The 21,450-nt window shown below is 57.4% G+C and overlaps 1 protein-coding gene across 1 annotated transcript in view; it reads left to right on the top strand.

Annotated features, from left to right (window-relative positions):
• Positions 1-19,776, top strand: part of gnl3l (G protein nucleolar 3 like) — a 20,348-nt gene extending 572 nt beyond the window's left edge. Inside the window, exons 2-12 of the mRNA XM_067977788.1 lie at positions 322-396; positions 2,977-3,112; positions 5,102-5,205; positions 7,566-7,710; positions 8,050-8,137; positions 10,511-10,688; positions 15,153-15,295; positions 16,257-16,393; positions 16,950-17,086; positions 18,370-18,556; positions 19,277-19,776. Coding sequence (XP_067833889.1) covers positions 322-396; positions 2,977-3,112; positions 5,102-5,205; positions 7,566-7,710; positions 8,050-8,137; positions 10,511-10,688; positions 15,153-15,295; positions 16,257-16,393; positions 16,950-17,086; positions 18,370-18,556; positions 19,277-19,341 — 1,395 coding nt within the window. The 3' untranslated portion in view covers positions 19,342-19,776. The remainder of the gene's footprint in view (positions 1-321; positions 397-2,976; positions 3,113-5,101; positions 5,206-7,565; positions 7,711-8,049; positions 8,138-10,510; positions 10,689-15,152; positions 15,296-16,256; positions 16,394-16,949; positions 17,087-18,369; positions 18,557-19,276) is intronic.
• The last annotated feature ends 1,674 nt before the right edge of the window (positions 19,777-21,450 follow it).

The raw sequence follows: 21,450 nt of genomic DNA, 5'->3' as shown, positions 1-21,450 counted from the left end.
GTGGGGTGATGTGAGGCAGGGCGGGGAAGGGGGGAGGGCCGAGAATCGAAGCAGAGACCAGGCCGACATTTCAGAAGGGGTTCGGTCGGTGATAGGGGACCAGGAGGGGCGCACATGCGTACGGATCGCAGGATCGCACTGCACAGGAGGAGGCCATTCGTCCCCTCGTGCCGGTGCCAGCTCTTTGAAAGAGCTATCCAATTAGTCCCATTCCCCCCGCCCTTTCCCCGTAGCCGTGAAAGTTTTTACCGTGTGGTGAGTGGGCCGAATGGCCTGTTTCCGTGCTATAATATTTAGATGGGACTTGGCTTCTCTACCCAGGAGAGCGAGCTACAGAGCATCCCAAATCTGGAGAACGAGAACTCCCGGAAATCGTACTACAGGGAATTTAAAAAGGTCAGTGGCACTTAATTCTCACTCTCTCTCTCTCTCTCTCTTTTCCTCCCCTCCGCCATTTTGAAAATGGAGGCGCACGTCATATCTATCCGAAGATGTGTCTGTGATGTTTCAGGTGTCCAGCCTGCCATTTTTGTTGTCCTGCTTGCTCTTGGTCTCGAACTGACCTGAAGCAATTCACCTCTAACTGACCTGAAGCAATTCACCTCTAACTGACCTGAAGCAATTCACCTCCAACTGACCTCACACCTGGCGACCGGCAGCAGTCGGATCTTGTGGCCTTAAAGGGGCGGGCCATCTACGCACGGCTCCGCCTCTGCAGCAGACCGGTGCTCTGTGGGTGATACGTGCAGCGCTCCCGCCCTTATAAAGGCAGGGCGTCCTTCAAATTACCGGGAGCGGTGCCACGGGGAGGTCGGCTCGCGCCTCTTTTTTGCGTTTCAACCGTGGCTCAGTGGGGTCTCCCTCTCTCGCCTCGGGAGTCAGAAGGTCGGGGGTTCGAGCCCCCGCTCCAGAGACTCGCGCCCCGTAATCCAGGCCCCGACACTCTCCCCCCCCCCCCCCCCCCCCCCCCCCCCCGGTGCCGGTACTGAGGGAGCGCCGCACTGTCGGAGGGTCGGTACTGAGGGAGCGCCGCACTGTCGGAGGGTCAGTACTGAGGGAGCGCCGCACTGTCGGAGGGGCAGTACTGAGGAGCGCCGCACTGTCGGAGGGTCGGTACTGAGGGAGCGCCGCACTGTCGGAGGGCCGGTACTGAGGGAGCGCCACACTGTCGGAGGGGGCGGTACTGAGGGAGCGCCGCACTGTCGGAGCGTCGGTACTGAGGGAGCGCCGCACTGTCGGAGGGTCGGTACTGAGGGAGCGCCGCACTGTCGGAGGTTCGGTACTGAGGGAGCGCCGCACTGTCGGAGGGTCGGTACTGAGGGAGCGCCGCACTGTCGGAGGGTCGGTACCGAGGGAGCGCCGCACTGTCGGAGGGTCGGTACTGAGGGAGCGCCGCACTGTCGGAGGGTCGGTACTGAGGGAGCGCCGCACTGTCGGAGGGGCCGTACTGAGGGAGCGCCGCACTGTCGGAGGGTCGGTACTGAGGGAGCGCCGCACTGTCGGAGGGTCGGTACTGAGGGAGCGCCGCACTGTCGGAGGGGCCGTACTGAGGGAGCGCCGCACTGTCGGAGGGGCGGTACTGAGGGAGCGCCGCACTGTCGGAGGGTCGGTACTGAGGGAGCGCCGCACTGTCGGAGGGTCGGTACTGAGGGAGCGCCGCACTGTGGGAGGGTCGGTACTGAGGGAGCGCCGCACTGTCGGAGGGGCGTACTGAGGGAGCGCCGCACTGTCGGAGGGGCCGTACTGAGGGAGCGCCGCACTGTCGGAGGGTCTGTACTGAGGGAGCGCCGCACTGTCGGAGGGTCGGTACTGAGGGAGCGCCGCACTGTCGGAGGGTCGGTACTGAGGGAGCGCCGCACTGTCGGAGGGTCGGTACTGAGGGAGCGCCGCACTGTCGGAGGGTCAGTACTGAGGGAGCGCCGCACTGTCGGAGGGTCGTACTGAGGGAGCGCCGCACTGTCGGAGGGTCGGTACTGAGGGAGCGCCGCACTGTCGGAGGGGCGGTACTGAGGGAGCGCCGCACTGTCGGAGGGTCAGTACTGAGGGAGCGCCGCACTGTCGGAGGGTCGGTACTGAGGGAGCGCCGCACTGTCGGAGGGTCGGTACTGAGGGAGCGCCGCACTGTCGGAGGGTCGGTACTGAGGGAGCGCCGCACTGTCGGAGGGTCGGTACTGAGGGAGCGCCGCACTGTCGGAGGGTCGGTACTGAGGGAGCGCCGCACTGTCGGAGGGTCAGTACTGTGGGAGCGCCGCACTGTCGGAGGGTCCGTACTGAGGGAGCGCCGCACTGTCGGAGGGTCAGTACTGAGGGAGCGCCGCACTGTCGGAGGGTCGGTACTGAGGGAGTGCCGCACTGTCGGAGGGTCGGTACTGAGGGAGCACCGCACTGTCGGAGGGTCAGTACTGAGGGAGCGCCGCACTGTCGGAGGGTCAGTACTGAGGGAGCGCCGCACTGTCGGAGGGTCGGTACTGAGGGAGCGCCGCACTGTCAGAGGGTCAGTACTGAGGGAGCGCCGCACTGTCGGAGGGTCAGTACTGAGGGAGCGCCGCACTGTCGGAGGGTCGGTACTGAGGGAGTGCCGCACTGTCGGAGGGTCCGTCTTCGGGATGAGACGTCAAACCGAGGCCCCCCTCGTCTGCCCCCTCGGGCGGGACGTAGAAGATCCCACGGCCGCTATTGGAAGAAGAGCAGGGGAGGGGGGTTCTCCCCGGTGTCCTGGGGCCGATATTTAATCCCTCGACCATCATCACAATAAAAAAAAACTGGTCATTATCACATTGCTGCTTGTGGGATCTTGCTGTGCGCAAATTGTTCCCTACGTTACAACAGTGGCAACAATTCAGAAATAAAAGTGCTCCATTGGCTGTGAGGGCTTTGGGACGTCCTGCGGTGGTGAAAGGGGCCAGAGAAATGGGAGTCTGTTCCTTTTTTCTAACCCCCCCCCCCATCCCGTTTCTGGGCTGTCTCGTCCCTCAGGTGGTTGAAGCCTCCGACGTGATTCTCGAGGTGCTGGACAGCAGGGACCCCATGGGCTGTCGGTGTCCGCAGGTGGAACGGGCCGTACTTCAGTCGGGAACAAACAAGCGGATCGTCCTGGTGCTGAACAAGATCGGTGAGGACTGGGCCCTTTAATCTGTCTTTTCGATATCTTTTAAAAAAAAAATCTGCGTTCTTACCAACGGAAAATTCTCGTCTCGAGTTCGGTCCGATTTTTTAAAAACCCACCTTTTCGTACAATGGAAACTGCCTGCATTACGTAGAGTGACGTCGAGTTTTACAGCACAGAAATCTGGCCGTTCGGCCCAACCGGGCTATCCCGGTGTTTATGCTCCGCACGAGCCTCCTCCCTCCCTACTCCATCTTCACCATATCCTTCTATCCATCATGGTATCAGAACGCGACAGCAGAGAAGGAGGCCGTTCGGCCCATCGTGCCCGTGCCGGCTCTTTGAAAGAGCTGTCCAATCAGTCCCCGCTCTTTCCCCCTGCAAATTTTTCCCCTTCGAGTATTTATCCGATTCCCTTTTGAAAGTTGCTGCGTGACAAACGGGGACTACGTTTCAGGAGTACTTCATTGGCTGTGAGGAGCTGAGGCTGTGAAAGGCGCTTTAGAAATGCAAATTCTTTTCCCTCTCCCTCTCCCTCTCGTTAATTGTATGATTTAGATCAGTTAGTGTTAAATTGTATTCAGGGAGTGCATATCGATTGGACACTCGCTGGTATCCAAAAACACGAGAGCTCATCGGGATCTGTGAATAGAGGCCTGGAAGCAACTGAAGACCCGGCTCTCCAGTATTCTATCCTTCACCACCGGGCTATTGAATTTGTAACGCTCTCTCTCTGTCTCTCTCTCTGTGTCTCTCTCTCTCTCTCTGTGTCTCTCTCTCTCTCTCTGTGTCTCTCTCTCTCTCTCTGTGTCTCTCTCTCTCTCTCTCTCTTTGTGTCTCTCTCTCTGTCTCTCTCTCTTTCTGTCTCTCTCTCTGTCTCTCTCTTTCTGTCTCTTTCTCTCTCTCTCTTTCTGTCTCTTTCTGTCTCTCTCTCTCTGTCTCTTTCTCTCTCTCTCTTTCTGTCTCTCTCTCTCTCTCTCTCTCTCTCTCTGTCTCTCTCTCTCTATTGTGTTGGCGGGAGTCGTTTCATTTCTGGTGACGGGCCGGTGCTTGTTATCCCGGTCAACGCCCCTTTAAGTTTGGACTGTCGGAAGCTCCCCCTGAGGTTTTTGGGGGGGTGGGAGGGGGAACTAAGTCACCGGCCCAGCGTGACGCCTTGGAAGATCCTCCAGTTCCATCCCCAGCCGGAGCGGCCGTGGGAGGGGGGCTGCGATTGGTGTCCGTACCAAAGAGAGGGAAGATCGGCCAGGGGGTGCCCGCTCCTGGTCTGCAAAGTGTGTGGATATCAAGTGAGAGCCGTGATGCCCTCTGCGGTCGAATAGTCCGGTGGCACTCACTTGTGGATTGGCCGTCTTCTAGCGAGTCGGTGGGGGCGGGGAGGGAGGTCGCTCTCAGGCCTGACTATTCCCATGCTCCCCTGGCCGGCCTCTCATCCTCCACCCTCCCACCCTCCGTAAACTCCAGCTCATCCAGAACTCTGCTGCCCCCCCGTATCCTAACTCGCACCGAGTCCCGTTCACCCATCACCCCCCACTGCGCTCCCTGACCTCCATTGGCTCCCGGTCCGGCAATGCCTCCAATTTAAAATTCACATCCTCATGTTCAAATCCCCTCCATGGCCCTCGCTCCCCCTCCCTATCTCTGGAACCTCCTCCAGCCCCTACAACCCCCCCGAGATCTCTGCCCTCCTCCAATTCCGGCCTCTTGTCCATCCCCCGATTCCCATCGCTCCACCATTGGCGGCCGTGCCTTCAGCCGCCTCGGCCCTAAGCTCTGGAATCCCCTCCCTAAACCTCTCCGCCTCTCTCTCTCCTCCTTTAAGACGCTCCTTAAAACCTCCCTCTTTGACCGAGCTTTTGGTCACCTGTCCTAATATCACCTTACGTGTCTCGGTGTCAAATATTGTCTGATTTACGCTCCTGGGAAGGGCCCAGGGGACGTTTTACTACGTTAAAGGCGCTGGATATATGCAAGTTGCTTGTTCCCCCCCCGCAGACCTCGTATCGAAGGACATTATCGAGAAGTGGCTGAAGTACCTGAGAAATGAGCTGCCCACCGTGGCCTTCAAAGCCTCCACCCAGCTCCAGAATAGAAACCTGGTGAGTGCGCGCAGCCCCCCTCGGTCGAATTGCCGCCTTCGCGGTCCCGGCTGGCGTAAGAAGCGTGGCTCCTGCCCGCCATGCCACGCCCCTCCCCCCACCCCCTGAAAGTTTGGAACCGCCAGAGTGGGGGAGGGGAACACGCAAATCGCCTGGCCCTTCAGCCCGTTTGACCCCACCCGTGCGGAATCCTAGCCCTTCCCTTCCCCCCCCCCCCCCCCCCGCGACCGCCGTCTCCCGTTGCGTCACCCAGCGTTTCCGAACCAGTCCTTGCCAATTCGTTCCAGCTCTCGCTCTCGCTCGCCCTCCGCTCCCTGACATTTGACCGTTGCACCCTGACCCCAGGGCATGCGGGAGCGTGGCCAGGTTTACTTTCCCCTTTTGGGTCCCTTGCGCCCCTCTGAGGCGCCTCCCTCTCGAGGCGGAGCGGTTCCTTGGACGCCACCCCGGTGGCGTGAGTTCTAAAACGCAAACGGCCGGGCGGAAACGGGTTTCGGCGGAAGTCCCAGCGAGCCTGGTCCCCCGCACGGTCACAGTGTCGGCCCGTGGCTCGGTGGGGTCTCACTCTCTCTCCCCTCGGAGTCAGGAGAGTCGGGGGTCCGAGCCCCCCACTCCTGAGACTCGAGCCCCGTAATCCAGGCCCCGACACTCCCCCCGGTGCCGGTACTGAGGGAGCGCCGCACTGTCGGAGGGTCGGTACTGAGGGAGCGCCGCACTGTCGGAGGGTCGGTACTGAGGGAGCGCCGCACTGTCGGAGGGTCGGTACTGAGGGAGCGCCGCACTGTCGGAGGGTCCGTACTGAGGGAGCGCCGCACTGTCGGAGGGTCGGTACTGAGGGAGCGCCGCACTGTCGGAGGGTCGGTACTGAGGGAGCGCCGCACTGTCGGAGGGTCGGTACTGAGGGAGCGCCGCACTGTCGGAGGGTCAGTACTGAGGGAGCGCCGCACTGTCGGAGGGGCGGTACTGAGGGAGCGCCGCACTGTCGGAGGGTCAGTACTGAGGGAGCGCCGCACTGTCGGAGGGTCGGTACTGAGGGAGCGCCGCACTGTCGGAGGGTCGGTACTGAGGGAGCGCCGCACTGTCGGAGGGTCAGTACTGAGGGAGCGCCGCACTGTCGGAGGGTCGGTACTGAGGGAGCGCCGCACTGTCGGAGGGTCAGTACTGAGGGAGCGCCGCACTGTCGGAGGGTCGGTACTGAGGGAGCGCCGCACTGTGGGAGGGTCGGTACTGAGGGAGAGCCGCACTGTCGGAGGGTCAGTATTGAGGGAGCGCCGCACTGTCGGAGGGTCGGTACTGAGGGAGCGCCGCACTGTCGGAGGGTCAGTATTGAGGGAGCGCCGCACTGTCGGAGGGTCGGTACTGAGGGAGCGCCGCACTGTCGGAGGGTCGGTACTGAGGGAGGGCCGCACTGTCGGAGGGTCAGTACTGAGGGAGGGCCGCACTGTCGGAGGGTCAGTACTGAGGGAGCGCCGCACTGTCGGAGGGTCAGTACTGAGGGAGCGCCGCACTGTCGGAGGGTCGGTACTGAGGGAGCGCCGCACTGTCGGAGGGTCAGTACTGAGGGAGGGCCGCACTGTCGGAGGGTCAGTACTGAGGGAGCGCCGCACTGTGGGAGGGTCGGTACTGAGGGAGCGCCGCACTGTCGGAGGGTCGGTACTGAGGGAGCGCCGCACTGTCGGAGGGTCAGTACTGAGGGAGCGCCGCACTGTGGGAAGGTCAGTCCTGAGGGAGCGCCGCACTGTCGGAGGGTCAGTACTGAGGGAGCGCCGCACTGTGGGAGGGGCCGTCTTTCGGGATGAGATGTTAAACCGAGGCCCCCCGTCCCCTCTCAGATGGGACGTAATACAATCCCAAGGCCGCTATTGGAAGAAGGGAGGAGGAGGAGGAGGAGGAGGGCGAGGGCCGTTCACCCTGGTGTCCTGGTGCCGATATGCATCCCTCAACAAGCAGACGGCCTGGGCGTGTATCACATGGCTGTGTGTGGGGTCTTGCTGTGCGCACACTGGCTGCCACGATACCCACATTACACCTCCAAAAATGGCCGTAAGGAGTTTTAAGACGCCCTGAGGCCGTGCAAGGCGCTGCAGAACTGCAAGTCCCTCCTTTCTTCGGGACGTAGGAGCAGGGAGGAGGCCATTCAGCCCCTCGAGCCTGTTCCGCCGCTCATTTAGATCTGTCCCTCCGCTCCTTCGACCTGCCTTCGCTGCGTATCCCTTGAGCTGACGAGAACCTATCGATCCCCGGGGGGGGGGGGGGTGGGGGTGGTCCCGAGGTGGGGAAAGGCGCTGTTGAAACGTGAGCTGTGAGTAATGTGAATTCTCTTCTTTCCACCACCACCCCCCCCCACTTACGCCCAACAGCATCGGAGCAAAGTCCCGGTGGAGAAGGCGGGCGCCGATCTGCTGCAGAGCAGCGCGTGCGTCGGAGCCGACAACCTCATGCGTCTACTGGGCAACTACTGCAGGAGCCGGGACCTCAAAACCGCCATCACCGTGGGCGTGGTCGGTGAGCACACGGGACGGCGATGCAAAAATGGCGGGGGGGAGCGGCGGGGCGGCTGCCGCGAGGAAGGGAAGCTCCCTCGCTTCCCGACGGAGACGCAGTCGCTCCCCGCTGGAAAGCGCGCGTCTCGGGGCGTCGAGCGTGGGGGGCCGCGACGCCCCCTGCAGTCGAATAGTCCGCCTAACAGGCCCTGGTCCGGGCTGCGAAATCTTCAGTGGGGGCGAGGGGGAGATCCCAAGCCTTCGCCGAGGGTGGAATTTCCCCGCGTCTACGAGCGGGGCGTTTCCCGGCTGAAGCCATCTAACCCGACCGTTTTTTTTTTCTGCCCCGCGACGTTCCCAGGGTTCCCCAACGTCGGGAAGAGCAGCTTGATCAACAGTCTGAAGAGAGTCCGGGCGTGCAACGTAGGGGCGACACCCGGAGTCACCAAGTAAGTGAGGCCCGAGACCCGAGACGAGGTGCTCAGTTAGTCTGTGAACGTCCTGTGGTGCTCAAACGTTCCCCCCACCCCCGAGGTAACGTGCCGCGTCCGACATATCCCGCTTTATGGGGAAAGATTCCCGCAGTCCCTCCCGTCACCGCCGTCCGATTCACTCCTCGACAGCACCCTCCCAAACCCACTCCCTTCACCACCGGCGCACCGTGGCTGCAGTGTGTACCATCCACAGGATGCACTGCAGCAACTCGCCAAGGCTTCTTCGACAGCACCTCCCAAACCCGCGACCTCTACCACCTAGAAGGACAAGAGCAGCAGGTACATGGGAACAACACCACCTGCACGTTCCCCTCCGAGTCACACACCATCCCGACTTGGAAATATATCGGCCGTTCCTTCATCGTCGCTGGGTCAAAATCCTGGAACTCCCTCCCTAACAGCACTGTGGGAGAACCGTCACCACACGGACTGCAGCGGTTCAAGAAGGCGGCTCACCACCACCTTCTCAAGGGGCGACTAGGGACGGGCAATAAATGCCGGCCTCGCCAGCGACGCCCACATCCCATGAATGATTTATTTTTAAACTGAGTGAGTCTACTTCGGAGGATAGTTAAGAGTCAACCACAATGAGTGTGGGATGGGAGAGAGATATAGGCCCAGACCGGGTAAGGACGGCAGGTTTCCTTCCCTATCAAAATTGAATTCCAGGTTCTCATTTCCCTCCGCACCCCCCCCGGAACAGTGTAGAGGGAGCTTTACTCTGTATCTAACCCTGTACCTGCCCTGGGAGTGTTTGATGGGACAGTGTAGAGGGAGCTTTACTCTGTATCTAACCCTGTACCTGCCCTGGGAGTGTTTGATGGGACAGTGTAGAGGGAGCTTTACTCTGTATCTAACCCTGTACCTGCCCTGGGAGTGTTTGACGGGACAGTGTAGAGGGAGCTTTACTCTGTATCTAATCCTGTACCTGCCCTGGGAGTGTTTGATGGGACAGTGTAGAGGGAGCTTTACTCTGTATCTAACCCTGTACCTGCCCTGGGAGTGTTTGATGGGACAGTGTAGAGGGAGCTTTACTCTGTATCTAACCCTGTACCTGCCCTGGGAGTGTTTGACGGGACAGTGTAGAGGGAGCTTTACTCTGTATCTAATCCTGTACCTGCCCTGGGAGTGTTTGATGGGACAGTGTAGAGGGAGCTTTACTCTGTATCTAACCCTGTACCTGCCCTGGGAGTGTTTGATGGGACAGTGTAGAGGGAGCTTTACTCTGTATCTCACCCTGTACCTGCCCTGGGAGTGTTTGATGGGACAGTGCAGAGGGAGCTTTACTCTGTATCTAACCCTGTACCTGCCCTGGGAGTGTTTGACGGGACAGTGTAGAGGGAGCTTTACTCTGTATCTAACCCTGTACCTGCCCTGGGAGTGTTTGATGGGACAGTGTAGAGGGAGCTTTACTCTGTATCTAACCCTGTACCTGCCCTGGGAGTGTTTGATGGGACAGTGTAGAGGGAGCTTTACTCTGTATCTAACCCTGTACCTGCCCTGGGAGTGTTTGACGGGACAGTGTAGAGGGAGCTTTACTCTGTATCTAACCCTGTACCTGCCCTGGGAGTGTTTGATGGGACAGTGCAGAGGGAGCTTTACTCTGTATCTAACCCTGTACCTGCCCTGGGAGTGTTTGATGGGACAGTGTAGAGGGAGCTTTACTCTGTATCTAACCCTGTACCTGCCCTGGGAGTGTTTGATGGGACAGTGTAGAGGGAGCTTTACTCTGTATCTCACCCTGTACCTGACCCTGGGAGTGTTTGATGGGACAGTGTAGAGGGAGCTTTACTCTGTATCTAATCCTGTACCTGCCCTGGGAGTGTTTGATGGGACAGTGTAGAGGGAGCTTTACTCTGTATCTAACCCTGTACCTGCCCTGGGAGTGTTTGATGGGGACAGTGTAGAGGGAGCTTTACTCTGTATCTAACCCTGTACCTGCCCTGGGAGTGTTTGATGGGACAGTGTAGAGGGAGCTTTACTCTGTATCTAACCCTGTACCTGCCCTGGGAGTGTTTGATGGGACAGTGTAGAGGGAGCTTTACTCTGTATCTAACCCTGTACCTGACCCTGGGAGTGTTTGATGGGACAGTGTAGAGGGAGCTTTACTCTGTATCTAACCCTGTACCTGCCCTGGGAATGTTTGACGGGACAGTGTAGAGGGAGCTTTACTCTGTATCTAACCCTGTACCTGCCCTGGGAATGTTTGACGGGACAGTGTAGAGGGAGCTTTACTCTGTATCTAACCCTGTACCTGCCCTGGGAGTGTTTGATGGGGGGGATGTACAGTGGTTCCCGAGCAGTGAGTGACGACAGCTTCCCCCTCAGGTGCCTGCAGGAGATTCACCTCGACAAACACATCAAGCTGCTGGACTGCCCGGGCATCGTCATGGCGACCTCGAACTCTGACGCGGCCGTGATCCTGCGGAACTGCGTGAAGATCGAGCAGCTGGTGGACCCAGTCGAGCCGGTGGGCGCCATTTTGAGACGGTGTAACAAGCAACAGGTGCGTCGGTGGGACGGAGGTGGGGGCGTGTGGGTGGGTGGGAACGGTTCCTCATGCCCCTCCACCAGCTTCGGTCCCACTCTCGCCTCGGAGTCAGAAGGTCGGAGGTTCGAGCCCCCGCTCCAGAGACTCGAGCCCCGTAATCCAGGCCCCGACACTCCCTCCCGGTGTCGGTACTGAGGGAGCGCCGCACTGTCGGAGGGTCGGTACTGAGGGAGCGCCGCACTGTCGGAGGGTCAGTACTGAGGGAGCGCCGCACTGTCGGAGGGTCGGTACTGAGGGAGCGCCGCACTGTCGGAGGGTCGGTACTGAGGGAGCGCCGCACTGTCGGAGGGTCAGTACTGAGGGAGCGCCGCACTGTCGGAGGGTCGGTACTGAGGGAGCGCCGCACTGTGGGAGGGTCAGTACTGAGGGAGCGCCGCACTGTCGGAGGGTCGGTACTGAGGGAGCACCGCACTGTCGGAGGGTCGGTACTGAGGGAGCGCCGCACTGTCGGAGGGTCAGTACTGAGGGAGCGCCGCACTGTCGGAGGGTCGGTACTGAGGGAGCGCCGCACTGTCGGAGGGTCAGTACTGAGGGAGCGCCGCACTGTCGGAGGGTCGGTACTGAGGGAGCGCCGCACTGTCGGAGGGTCAGTACTGAGGGAGCGCCGCACTGTCGGAGGGTCAGTACTGAGGGAGCGCCGCACTGTCGGAGGGTCGGTACTGAGGGAGCGCCGCACTGTCGGAGGGGCGGTACTGAGGGAGCGCCGCACTGTCGGAGGGTCAGTACTGAGGGAGCGCCGCACTGTCGGAGGGTCGGTACTGAGGGAGCGCCGCACTGTCGGAGGGTCAGTACTGAGGGAGCGCCGCACTGTCGGAGGGTCGGTACTGAGGGAGCGCCGCACTGTCGGAGGGTCAGTACTGAGGGAGCGCCGCACTGTCGGAGGGTCAGTACTGAGGGAGCGCCGCACTGTCGGAGGGTCGGTACTGAGGGAGCGCCGCACTGTCGGAGGGGCGGTACTGAGGGAGCGCCGCACTGTCGGAGGGTCGGTACTGAGGGAGCGCCGCACTGTCGGAGGGTCAGTACTGAGGGAGCGCCGCACTGTCGGAGGGTCGGTACTGAGGGAGCGCCGCACTGTCGGAGGGTCAGTACTGAGGGAGCGCCGCACTGTCGGAGGGTCGGTACTGAGGGAGCGCCGCACTGTCGGAGGGTCGGTACTGAGGGAGCGCCGCACTGTCGGAGGGGCGGTACTGAGGGAGCGCCGCACTGTCGGAGGGTCAGTACTGAGGGAGCGCCGCACTGTCGGAGGGTCGGTACTGAGGGAGCGCCGCACTGTCGGAGGGTCAGTACTGAGGGAGCGCCGCACTGTCGGAGGGTCGGTACTGAGGGAGCGCCGCACTGTCGGAGGGTCAGTACTGAGGGAGCGCCGCACTGTCGGAGGGTCGGTACTGAGGGAGCGCCGCACTGTCGGAGGGTCAGTACTGAGGGAGCGCCGCACTGTCGGAGGGTCAGTACTGAGGGAGCGCCGCACTGTCGGAGGGTCGGTACTGAGGGAGCGCCGCACTGTCGGAGGGGCGGTACTGAGGGAGCGCCGCACTGTCGGAGGGTCGGTACTGAGGGAGCGCCGCACTGTCGGAGGGTCAGTACTGAGGGAGCGCCGCACTGTCGGAGGGTCAGTACTGAGGGAGCGCCGCACTGTCGGAGGGTCAGTACTGAGGGAGCGCCGCACTGTCGGAGGGTCGGTACTGAGGGAGCGCCGCACTGTCGGAGGGTCAGTACTGAGGGAGCGCCGCACTGTCGGAGGGTCAGTACTGAGGGAGCGCCGCACTGTCGGAGGGTCGGTACTGAGGGAGCGCCGCACTGTCGGAGGGGCGGTACTGAGGGAGCGCCGCACTGTCGGAGGGTCGGTACTGAGGGAGCGCCGCACTGTCGGAGGGTCGGTACTGAGGGAGCGCCGCACTGTCGGAGGGTCGGTACTGAGGGAGCGCCGCACTGTCGGAGGGTCGGTACTGAGGGAGCGCCGCACTGTCGGAGGGTCGGTACTGAGGGAGCGCCGCACTGTCGTAGGGGCAGTACTGAGGGAGCGCCGCACTGTCGTAGGGGCAGTACTGAGGGAGCACCGCACTGTCGGAGGGTCGGTACTGAGGGAGCGCCGCACTGTCGTAGGGGCAGTACTGAGGGAGCGCCGCACTGTCGTAGGGGCAGTACTGAGGGAGCACCGCACTGTCGGAGGGGCCGTCTTTTGGAGGAGACGTTAAACCGAGGTCCCGTCTGCCCTCTCAGGTGGATGTAGAAGATCCCACAGCCGCTATTGGAAGAGGAGCAGAGGGTGGGTGGGGGGAGTTCTCCCTGGGGCCGATATTTATCCCTCAACCAACATCACTAAAAATACAGATTGACTGGTCATTTGCCTGTTTGGTGGAATCTTGCTGTGCACCAATTGTTTGCCTCTATAACTAGAGTGACTGTGCTTCGTTGGCTGTGAAGGGCTTTCGGACGTCCTGAGGTGGTGAAAGGGGCTGGAGAAAAGCCATAGTGTTCATTCTTTGAGCCTGTCTTCGGAACAGGAGGCGGCCATTCAGCCCCTCGAGGGGACGATTCCTGAATCGAGAGAGTTTTGGAAGATCGTGACAAAAGCACAGCAATTCCCTCACCTCCTTTTAATCCCCCGGGGTGGAAACCATCAGGTCCTGGAGATTTGTCTCTCTTCAGTCTCATTATTTTCCCCGTTACTTTTTTTTACTTCACATTGAATTTACAGCACAGAAACAGGCCATTCGGCCCGTCTGGTCTATCCCGGTGTTTATGCTCCACACGAGCCTCCTCCCTCCCGACTCCATCTCACCCTATCACCCTCTCCTTCTATTCCTTTCTCCCTCATGTGTTTATCGAGCTTCCCCTTAAATCCATCGATTCTATTCCCCTCGACCACTCCATGTGGGAGCGAGTTCCACATTCTCACCGCTCTCTGGGTAAAGAAGTTTCTCCTGAATTCCCCGATTGGATTTATTAGTGACTCTCTTATATTGATGGCCCCCTCGTTCTGGTCTCCCCCACAAGTGGAAACATCTTCTCTACGTCTACCCTATCGAAACCCCTTCATAATTTTAAAGACCTCTATCAGGTCGCCCCTCAGTCTTCTCTTTTCTAGAGAAAAGAGCCCCCGTCTGTTCAGTCTTTCCCGATAGTTATAACCTCTCAGTTCTGGGATCATCCTTGTAAATCTTTCTTGCACCTTCTCCAGTGCCTCTATATCCTTTTTATAATATATGGAGACCAGAACTGTGCCCAGTGCTCCAAGTGTGATATGGAGACCAGAACTGTGCCCAGTATTCCAAGTGTGATATGGAGACCAGAACTGTGCCCAGTGCTCCAAGTGTGATATGGAGACCAGAACTGTGCCCAGTGCTCCAAGTGTGATATGGAGACCAGAACTGTGCCCAGTGCTCCAAGTGTGATATGGAGACCAGAACTGTGCCCAGTATTCCAAGTGTGATATGGAGACCAGAACTGTGCCCAGTGCTCCAAGTGTGATATGGAGACCAGAACTGTGCCCAGTGCTCCAAGTGTGATATGGAGACCAGAACTGTGCCCAGTGCTCCAAGTGTGATATGGAGACCAGAACTGTGCCCAGTGCTCCAAGTGTGGTCTAACCAAGGTTCTATACAAGTTTTACATAACTTCTCTGCTTTTCAATTCTATCCCTCTAGAAATGAACCCCAGTGCTTGGTTTGCCTTTTTATGGTCTCATTAACCTGCGTCGCTACTTTTAGTGATCTGTGTATCTGTACCCCCAGATCCCTCTGCTCCCCTACCCCATTTAGACTCTTATTTCCCAAGCAGTATGTGGCCTTTTTATTCCTCCTGCCAAAATGCACCACCTCACACTCATTGACATTGATAATTCATTTGCCATTTGCCTCCCCATTCTGAAAGTTTATTAATGTCGTCTTGTGTTTTGTCGCAGTCATCCTTGGTATTAACTACTGCTACTGGTGCCCTGACTCCACGCGGTCTGACCTTAGTCCATGCGGTACCTTATCGAAGGCCTTTTGAAAATCCAAATATATTACATCTACTGCATTACCCTTGTCTACCCTCTCTGTTACTTCTTTAATTAATTAATTAAGGTTGGAATCCATGCTGACTATTCTTTATTATATTCTGGAATCTGATCGAATAGTGACGTCCAACAGGGAATTGATGGGGGAAGGAGCAGGGGGAGTGGGACTGATTGGATAGCTCTTTCAAAGAGCTGGCACAGGCACGATGGGCCGAATGGCCTCCTCCTGTGCTGTAAGATTCTATGAATTTCCTCTTGATACCCTGGGGTGGAAACCATCAGGTCCTGGAGATTTGTCTCTCTTCAGTCTCGTTATTTTCTCCATTACCCATTTTTTTTTTAAAACCTTCCATTAAATCGAGTAAGGACCTCCGCTCTGTCGGCTCGGTTTGCCCCTCTGACCTCTCGCCCTCTTACAGATCATGCAGCACTACGACATCCCTGAGTTTCGGGACACCCTGCAGTTCCTGGCTCTGCTGGCCCGCCGTCTCGGCAAGCTGAAGAAGGGAGGACTCCCTGACCATGAGAAGGCAGCGAAGACCGTACTGTCCGACTGGACCAGGTAAGGCTCTCTCTGTCTCTCTCTCTCTCTCTCCTGATTAACAAGGGAGTCAAAGGTTATAGTAGGTAGACGGGAAAGTAGGGTTGAGGTCACAATCAGATCAGCCATGATCTTATCAAATGGCAGAGCAGGCTCGAGGGGCTGTATGTATGTTCATTTGTCTACCCGGACCCCCATCCAGAGCCTCGGGTCAGACCCCACCTGGAGAGACTGCGTTCAGTCCTGGGCACCGCACCTCAGGAAGGGGATATTGGCCTTGGAGGGGGTGCAGGGCAGATTCACCAGAATGATTCCAGGTCGAAAAGGGTTAAATTACGAGGACAGGTCGCACAGACTGGGCTTGTATTCCCTCGAGTGTCGAAGATTAAGGGGTGATCTAATCGAGGGGTTTAAAATGATTAAAGGATTTGATAGGGTCGAGAGAGAGAGAGAGAGAGAAACTATTTCCTCTGGTGGGGGGAGTCCAGAACAAGGGGGGCAGAACCTTAAAATTAGAGCCAGGCCGTTCAGGGGTGATGTCAGGAAGCACTTCCTCACACAAAGGGGAGTGGAAATCTGGAACTCTCTCCCCCAAAAAGCCATCGAGGCCGGGGGTCAATTGGAAAATTCAAAACTGAGATTGGTAGATTTTTGTTAGGTAAGGTCGTCAAGGAATATGGAGCCTCGGCAGGTAAATATGGTTGAGGTACAGATCAGCCATGATCTGATTGAATGGCGGAGCAGTCTCGAGGGGCTGAATGGCCTCCTCCTGTTCCTGTGATATGAGGCGCCTTGAAAGGCGGCACCTCCGACAGTGCGGCGCTCCCTCAGTACTGGCACTGGGAGCGTCGGCCTAGATTTTGTGCTCAAGTCTCTGGTGCAGGGCTCGAACTCACGACCTCCTGACCCACGAGGCGAGGGTGCAACTGTCGAGCGAGCCAAGCCGGCCCCCTAACAGCCAAGCCCTCTCGTCTCTCCTCAGCGGGAAGATCTGTTACTTCACCCACCCGCCTGAGACGCACACCCTCCCCACGCACATCAGCGCCGAGATTGTGGCAGAATTGGGAAAAGAGTTCGACATCGAGGAGTTGGAGAAAGGGAACCAGGAGGCCCTTACCAGTAAGTGGCACCGAAGGAGTTTACTCCGAAGATTTGCCCGTTGTGTCCGTGTAATTTTATATATAAAAATAAATACCAATTGATCCCCTGTGCCATCGCACAAGTGGAATTAAGTGTAGTCTCCGGGTGAAGCAGGTTTCAGAGGACGGGGGGGGATAATTGGATCAGACTGTGCAGATGCAATTCACTTCCCCCTTTTATATTTGTAAAATTTCGACATCCACATTTATAATGAGAACCGCCTATGTAAACGTCACGCTGTAGTTACACCCTCCCACCAGTGGTGGCGCTCCATTTGAGAAGGCGGCTTATTCGTGCAAATATCAACGCGGACATTGGAATTCCAAATGGAATAAGTTGAAGGGAAGATTTTTAATATATTAAAGATTTTATTAAAAGCTCGCACTTCGTATAAAAGTGCCAGGGAGACGGTGCGATTGGCCGTGGGCGGTGGTGTCCCGATGGGTACCACTGGGGTTCTGGTGGAGAGAGTCTCCCGGGGGGTGGGGGGGGGGGGGGCACGCCACCATTAACAACTTGCTCTGTTTTGTGGCAGTGGTCACGTCTCCTGCGGAGCAGAGCGGGATCTGCGTGCAGACGGCGGGGCTGACGAGCGGCGACAGCGAATGTGAAATGGGAGAGGACGGGGTTACGCAGGAGCGAGGGGGCAAGACCGATGACCAGGACTCGGAGGTAACGCCTCGCCAAACGCGGACTCCACAGCGAGCTCGTCTACCAAGAATTGTCCGCTGAAACGGACACTGCCAGGGACTGCTCTGATCCAGAGGGCATAAATCAGGGTAGTCCTTCTGTACTGTGTACGGGGACAGTATAGGGTTAATATACTCCTTATTCTGTACTGTACAGGGGACACTGTTATCAGGGGTAATATAATCCTTCTGTACTGAGGTCAGAGCCCACTTCAAAAGCGAGCACTTCACCATCAGGACCCCTCTAAATGTCAGCTGAATTATGCTGACCCACCTACTGCACGCAGTTCTGGTCTCCATATCACACTTGGAGCACTGGGCACAGTTCTGGTCTCCATATCACACTTGGAGCACTGGGCACAGTTCTGGTCTCCATATCTCACTTGGAGCACTGGGCACAGTTCTGGTCTCCATATCACACTTGGAATACTGGGCACAGTTCTGGTCTCCATATCTCACTTGGAGCACTGGGCACAGTTCTGGTCTCCATATCTCACTTGGAATACTGGGCACAGTTCTGGTCTCCATATCTCACTTGGAGCACTGGGCACAGTTCTGGTCTCCATATCACACTTGGAGCACTGGGCACAGTTCTGGTCTCCACATCACACTTGGAGCACTGGGCACAGTTCTGGTCTCCACATCACACTTGGAGCACTGGGCACAGTTCTGGTCTCCATATCACACTTGGAGCACTGGGCACAGTTCTGGTCTCCATATTATAAAAAGGATATAGAGGCACTGGAGAAGGTGCAAGAAAGATTCACAAGGATGATCCCAGAACTGAGAGGTTATAACTATCGGGAAAGACTGAACAGACTGGGGCTCTTTTCTCTAGAAAAGAGAAGACTGAGGGGTGACCTGATAGAGGTCTTTAAAATGATGAAGGGGTTTCGATAGGGTAGACGGAGAGAAGATGTTTGCACTTGTGGGGGAGACCAGAACGAGGGGGCCATCAATATAAGAGAGTCACTAATAAATCCAATCGGGGAATTCAGGAGAAACTTCTTCACCCAGAGAGCGGTGAGAATGTGGAACTCGCTCCCACAGGGAGTGGTCGAGGGGAATAGAATCGATGGATTTAAGGGGAAGCTCGATAAACACATGAGGGGAGAAAGGAATAGAAGGATATGGTGATAGGGTGAGATGGAGTAGGGAGGGAGGAGGCTCGTGTGGAGCATAAACACCGGGATAGACCAGTTGGGCCGAATGGCCTGTTTCTGTGCTGTAAACTCAATGTGAACATGTCTGTCTCCCTCTGTGCAGTTCGGGCCCATGACGGTGACGTTCGGAAGCAAGAGGGACAAGTCGCAGGGGTTGGGGGAGAAGGAGGAGGAGGCAGCGGCCCTGCGACTCCCGGCCCTGCAGGTGATCAGGGACGTGGACCCACTGCAGCAGGGGCAGGCCCTGCGGGCGGCCAGCAAGCGGAGGAGGAAGCTGCAGAAGCGGGCAGGTGGGTCTCGGCCTCGTGTTGGCATCTCGGCGAGACCTCGGGCGAACACGGGAGGGTCTCTCTTAAACCCGCCACTCCCCGCTGGGTCACGGGTTCCAGCAGCGCCACGTTCCGCCGTCCAGCTGTTCGACTGTGGTGGGCATCACAGCGGGTTGTCCTCACCCACGGGTCGCGCGGAGCGGGGCCCCACTGCCCTTCTCCTCCCCACCCCCCCCGGCCGGGATGGGGGCCATCTCTGCCAAGACCAGGGTTCCCCTCGTCATGGTTCCAACTGCTCGCCATTTTTTTTCCCAGTTGGGCAGCAAGGACTGATCTCAGCCAGTGCCGCTCCTGTCTTTCCCTTTCCCTCCCCCGAGTCAGTGGGTTCGAGCCCCCACTCCGGAGAGACTCGAGCCCCGTAATCCAGGCCCCGACACTCCACCCCGGTACCAGTACTGAGGGAGCGCTGCACTGTCGGAGGGGCCGTCTTTCGGGACGAGACGTGAAGTGTAGTCACTGTTGTAATGAGGGAAACGCAGCAGCCAATCTGCGCACAGCAAGATCCCACAAACAGCAGTGTGATAAAACGACCAGATCATGTTTTTTTTTAAAAAGGGATGTTGGTTGAGGGATGAATATTGGCCCCAGGGAGAACTACCCCCCCCTCCGTTCACTGAGCCACCTGACGAGGGCTCTTTACAAACGGCAAATGCTGTGACCAGTGTGTTTGTCTTCTTCCAGACAAGATTGCAACGAAGCTGTCAGATACGCTCACTGCCGCCATGGACTTCTCCCTGAACGACTGAGCGGGGGCCGGCGGCGGGAGGAGGAACGAGGGGAGGAGGAGTTCCCCAGAGCTGCTCAGCACGGCCCGAGCACGAACAACCCGTCGACCCCCTCCCCCAGGAGACGAGAGATTCCCCCTTCGCCGATTCCCTCCGGCTCCAACTCAAAACGGGGCAAGCGGGAATTGCGGCTGGTCTTCGGGGAGAGGGCGGGAATTCATTACTGCCCCTTCGCGCAAGCCGGAAAACTCGGGAGAGCCTCCAAGTGAGAAATCGGAATTTTGACGCAGTGCTGCACGCCGTCTGCCCTCTGAACTTTCTGGGGTCAGGGGGTCGCCGGGTGGCAATGTCTTAAGTCCCCCACCCCACCGAGCGTCATCCATCGGTGGGCCAGGCGCCAGCTGTTGTACGATTAACCTGGACCGTTGCAATAAACGTTAAATTATGTTACATAAATCTTATCGAGACACCAGTACCTGCTCCTTCCTGTGCGTCTCTCTGGATGCTGCCCGTTAAAGGGCACTTCAACACATTGCATCAGCTTAATGCGTTTCCCCTCACTCTATCCTTCTGAATGAGCAGCTTGTGAGTTCAAACGCAGGAGGCCATTCAGCCCCTCGAGTCTGTTCCGCCGTTCAATTAACAATTGTATCTTAACTGCATCTATACCCGCCTTGGTTACACTACCCTTGCCTAACAAAAATCGACCAATCTCAGTTTTGAAATTTCCAATTGACCCCCAGCCTTGATGGCTTTTTGGGGGGAGGGGAGAGTTTTCCAGATTTCCCACTCCCCTTTGTGTGAGGAAGTGCTTCCCGACATCACCCCTGAACGGCCTGGCTCTAATTTTAAGGTTCTGCCCCCTTGTTCTGCAATCCCCCCACCAGAGGAAATAGTTTCTCTCTATCGACCCTATCGAATCCTTTAATCATCTTAAACCCCTCGATTAGATCACCCCTTAATCTTCTACACTCGAGGGAATACAAACCGAGTCTGTGCGACCTGTCCTCGGAATTTAACCCTTTTAGCCCCGGTATCGTTCTGGTGAATCTGCTCTGCCCCCCCCTCCAAGGACAATATCTCCTTCCTGAGGTGCGGTGCCCAGAACTGAAAGCAATCTCCAGCTGGGCTCTGACCAGAGCTCTGTATAGCTGTAAGATAACTTCAACCCCTATTTCCCTCTGCTGGGGGGGGGCATATTCAGGAGGAATTTCTCATTCAGTATGTGGATGGCCCGACTAGAGAGGGGGCAAAACTTGACCTCCTCTTGGGAAATAAGGAAGGGCAGGTGACAGAAGTGTTAGTGAGGGATCACTTTGGGACCAGTGATCATAATTCCATTAGTTTTAAGATAGCTATGGAGAATGATAGGTCTGGCCCAAAAGTTAAAATTCTAAATTGGGGAAAGGCCAATTTTGATGGCATTAGACAGGAACTTTCAGAAGTTGATTGGGAGAGTCTGTTGGCAGGCAAAGGGACGTCTGGTAAGTGGGAGGCTTTCAAAAGTGTGTTAACCAGGGTTCAGGGTAAGCACATTCCTTATAAAGTGAAGGGCAAGGCTGGTAGAAGTAGGGAACCTTGGATGACTCGGGAGATTGTGGCCCTAGTCAAAAAGAAGGAGGCGGCATATGACATGCTTAGGCAGCTGGGATCAAGTGGATCCCTTGAAGAGTATAGAGATTGCCGGAGTAGAGTTAAGAGAGAAATCAGGAGGGCAAAAAGGGGACATGAGATTGCTTTGGCAGATAAGGCAAAGGAGAATCCAAAGAGCTTCTACAAATACATAAAGGGCAAAAGAGTAACTAGGAAGAGAGTAGGGCCTCTTAAGGATCAACAAGGTCATCTATGTGCGGAACCACAAGAGATCCTGAATGGTGCTGGGTCCGCTGTTATTTGTTATTTATATTAATGATTTGGATGAGAATTTAGGAGGCATGGTTAGTAAGTTTGCAGATGACACCAAGATTGGTGGCATTGTGGACAGTGAAGAAGGTTATCTAGGATTGCAACGGGATCTTGATAAATTGGGCCAGTGGGCCGATGAATGGCAGATGGAGTTTAATTTAAGTAAATGTGAGGTGATGCATTTTGGTAGATCGAATCGGGCCAGGACCTACTCCGTTAATGGTA

The sequence above is a fragment of the Heptranchias perlo genome, unplaced genomic scaffold (genome assembly GCF_035084215.1).
Source record: "Heptranchias perlo isolate sHepPer1 unplaced genomic scaffold, sHepPer1.hap1 HAP1_SCAFFOLD_178, whole genome shotgun sequence".
Lineage (NCBI taxonomy): Eukaryota > Metazoa > Chordata > Chondrichthyes > Hexanchiformes > Hexanchidae > Heptranchias > Heptranchias perlo.
This window is presented reverse-complemented; position numbering and strand designations above follow the sequence as displayed.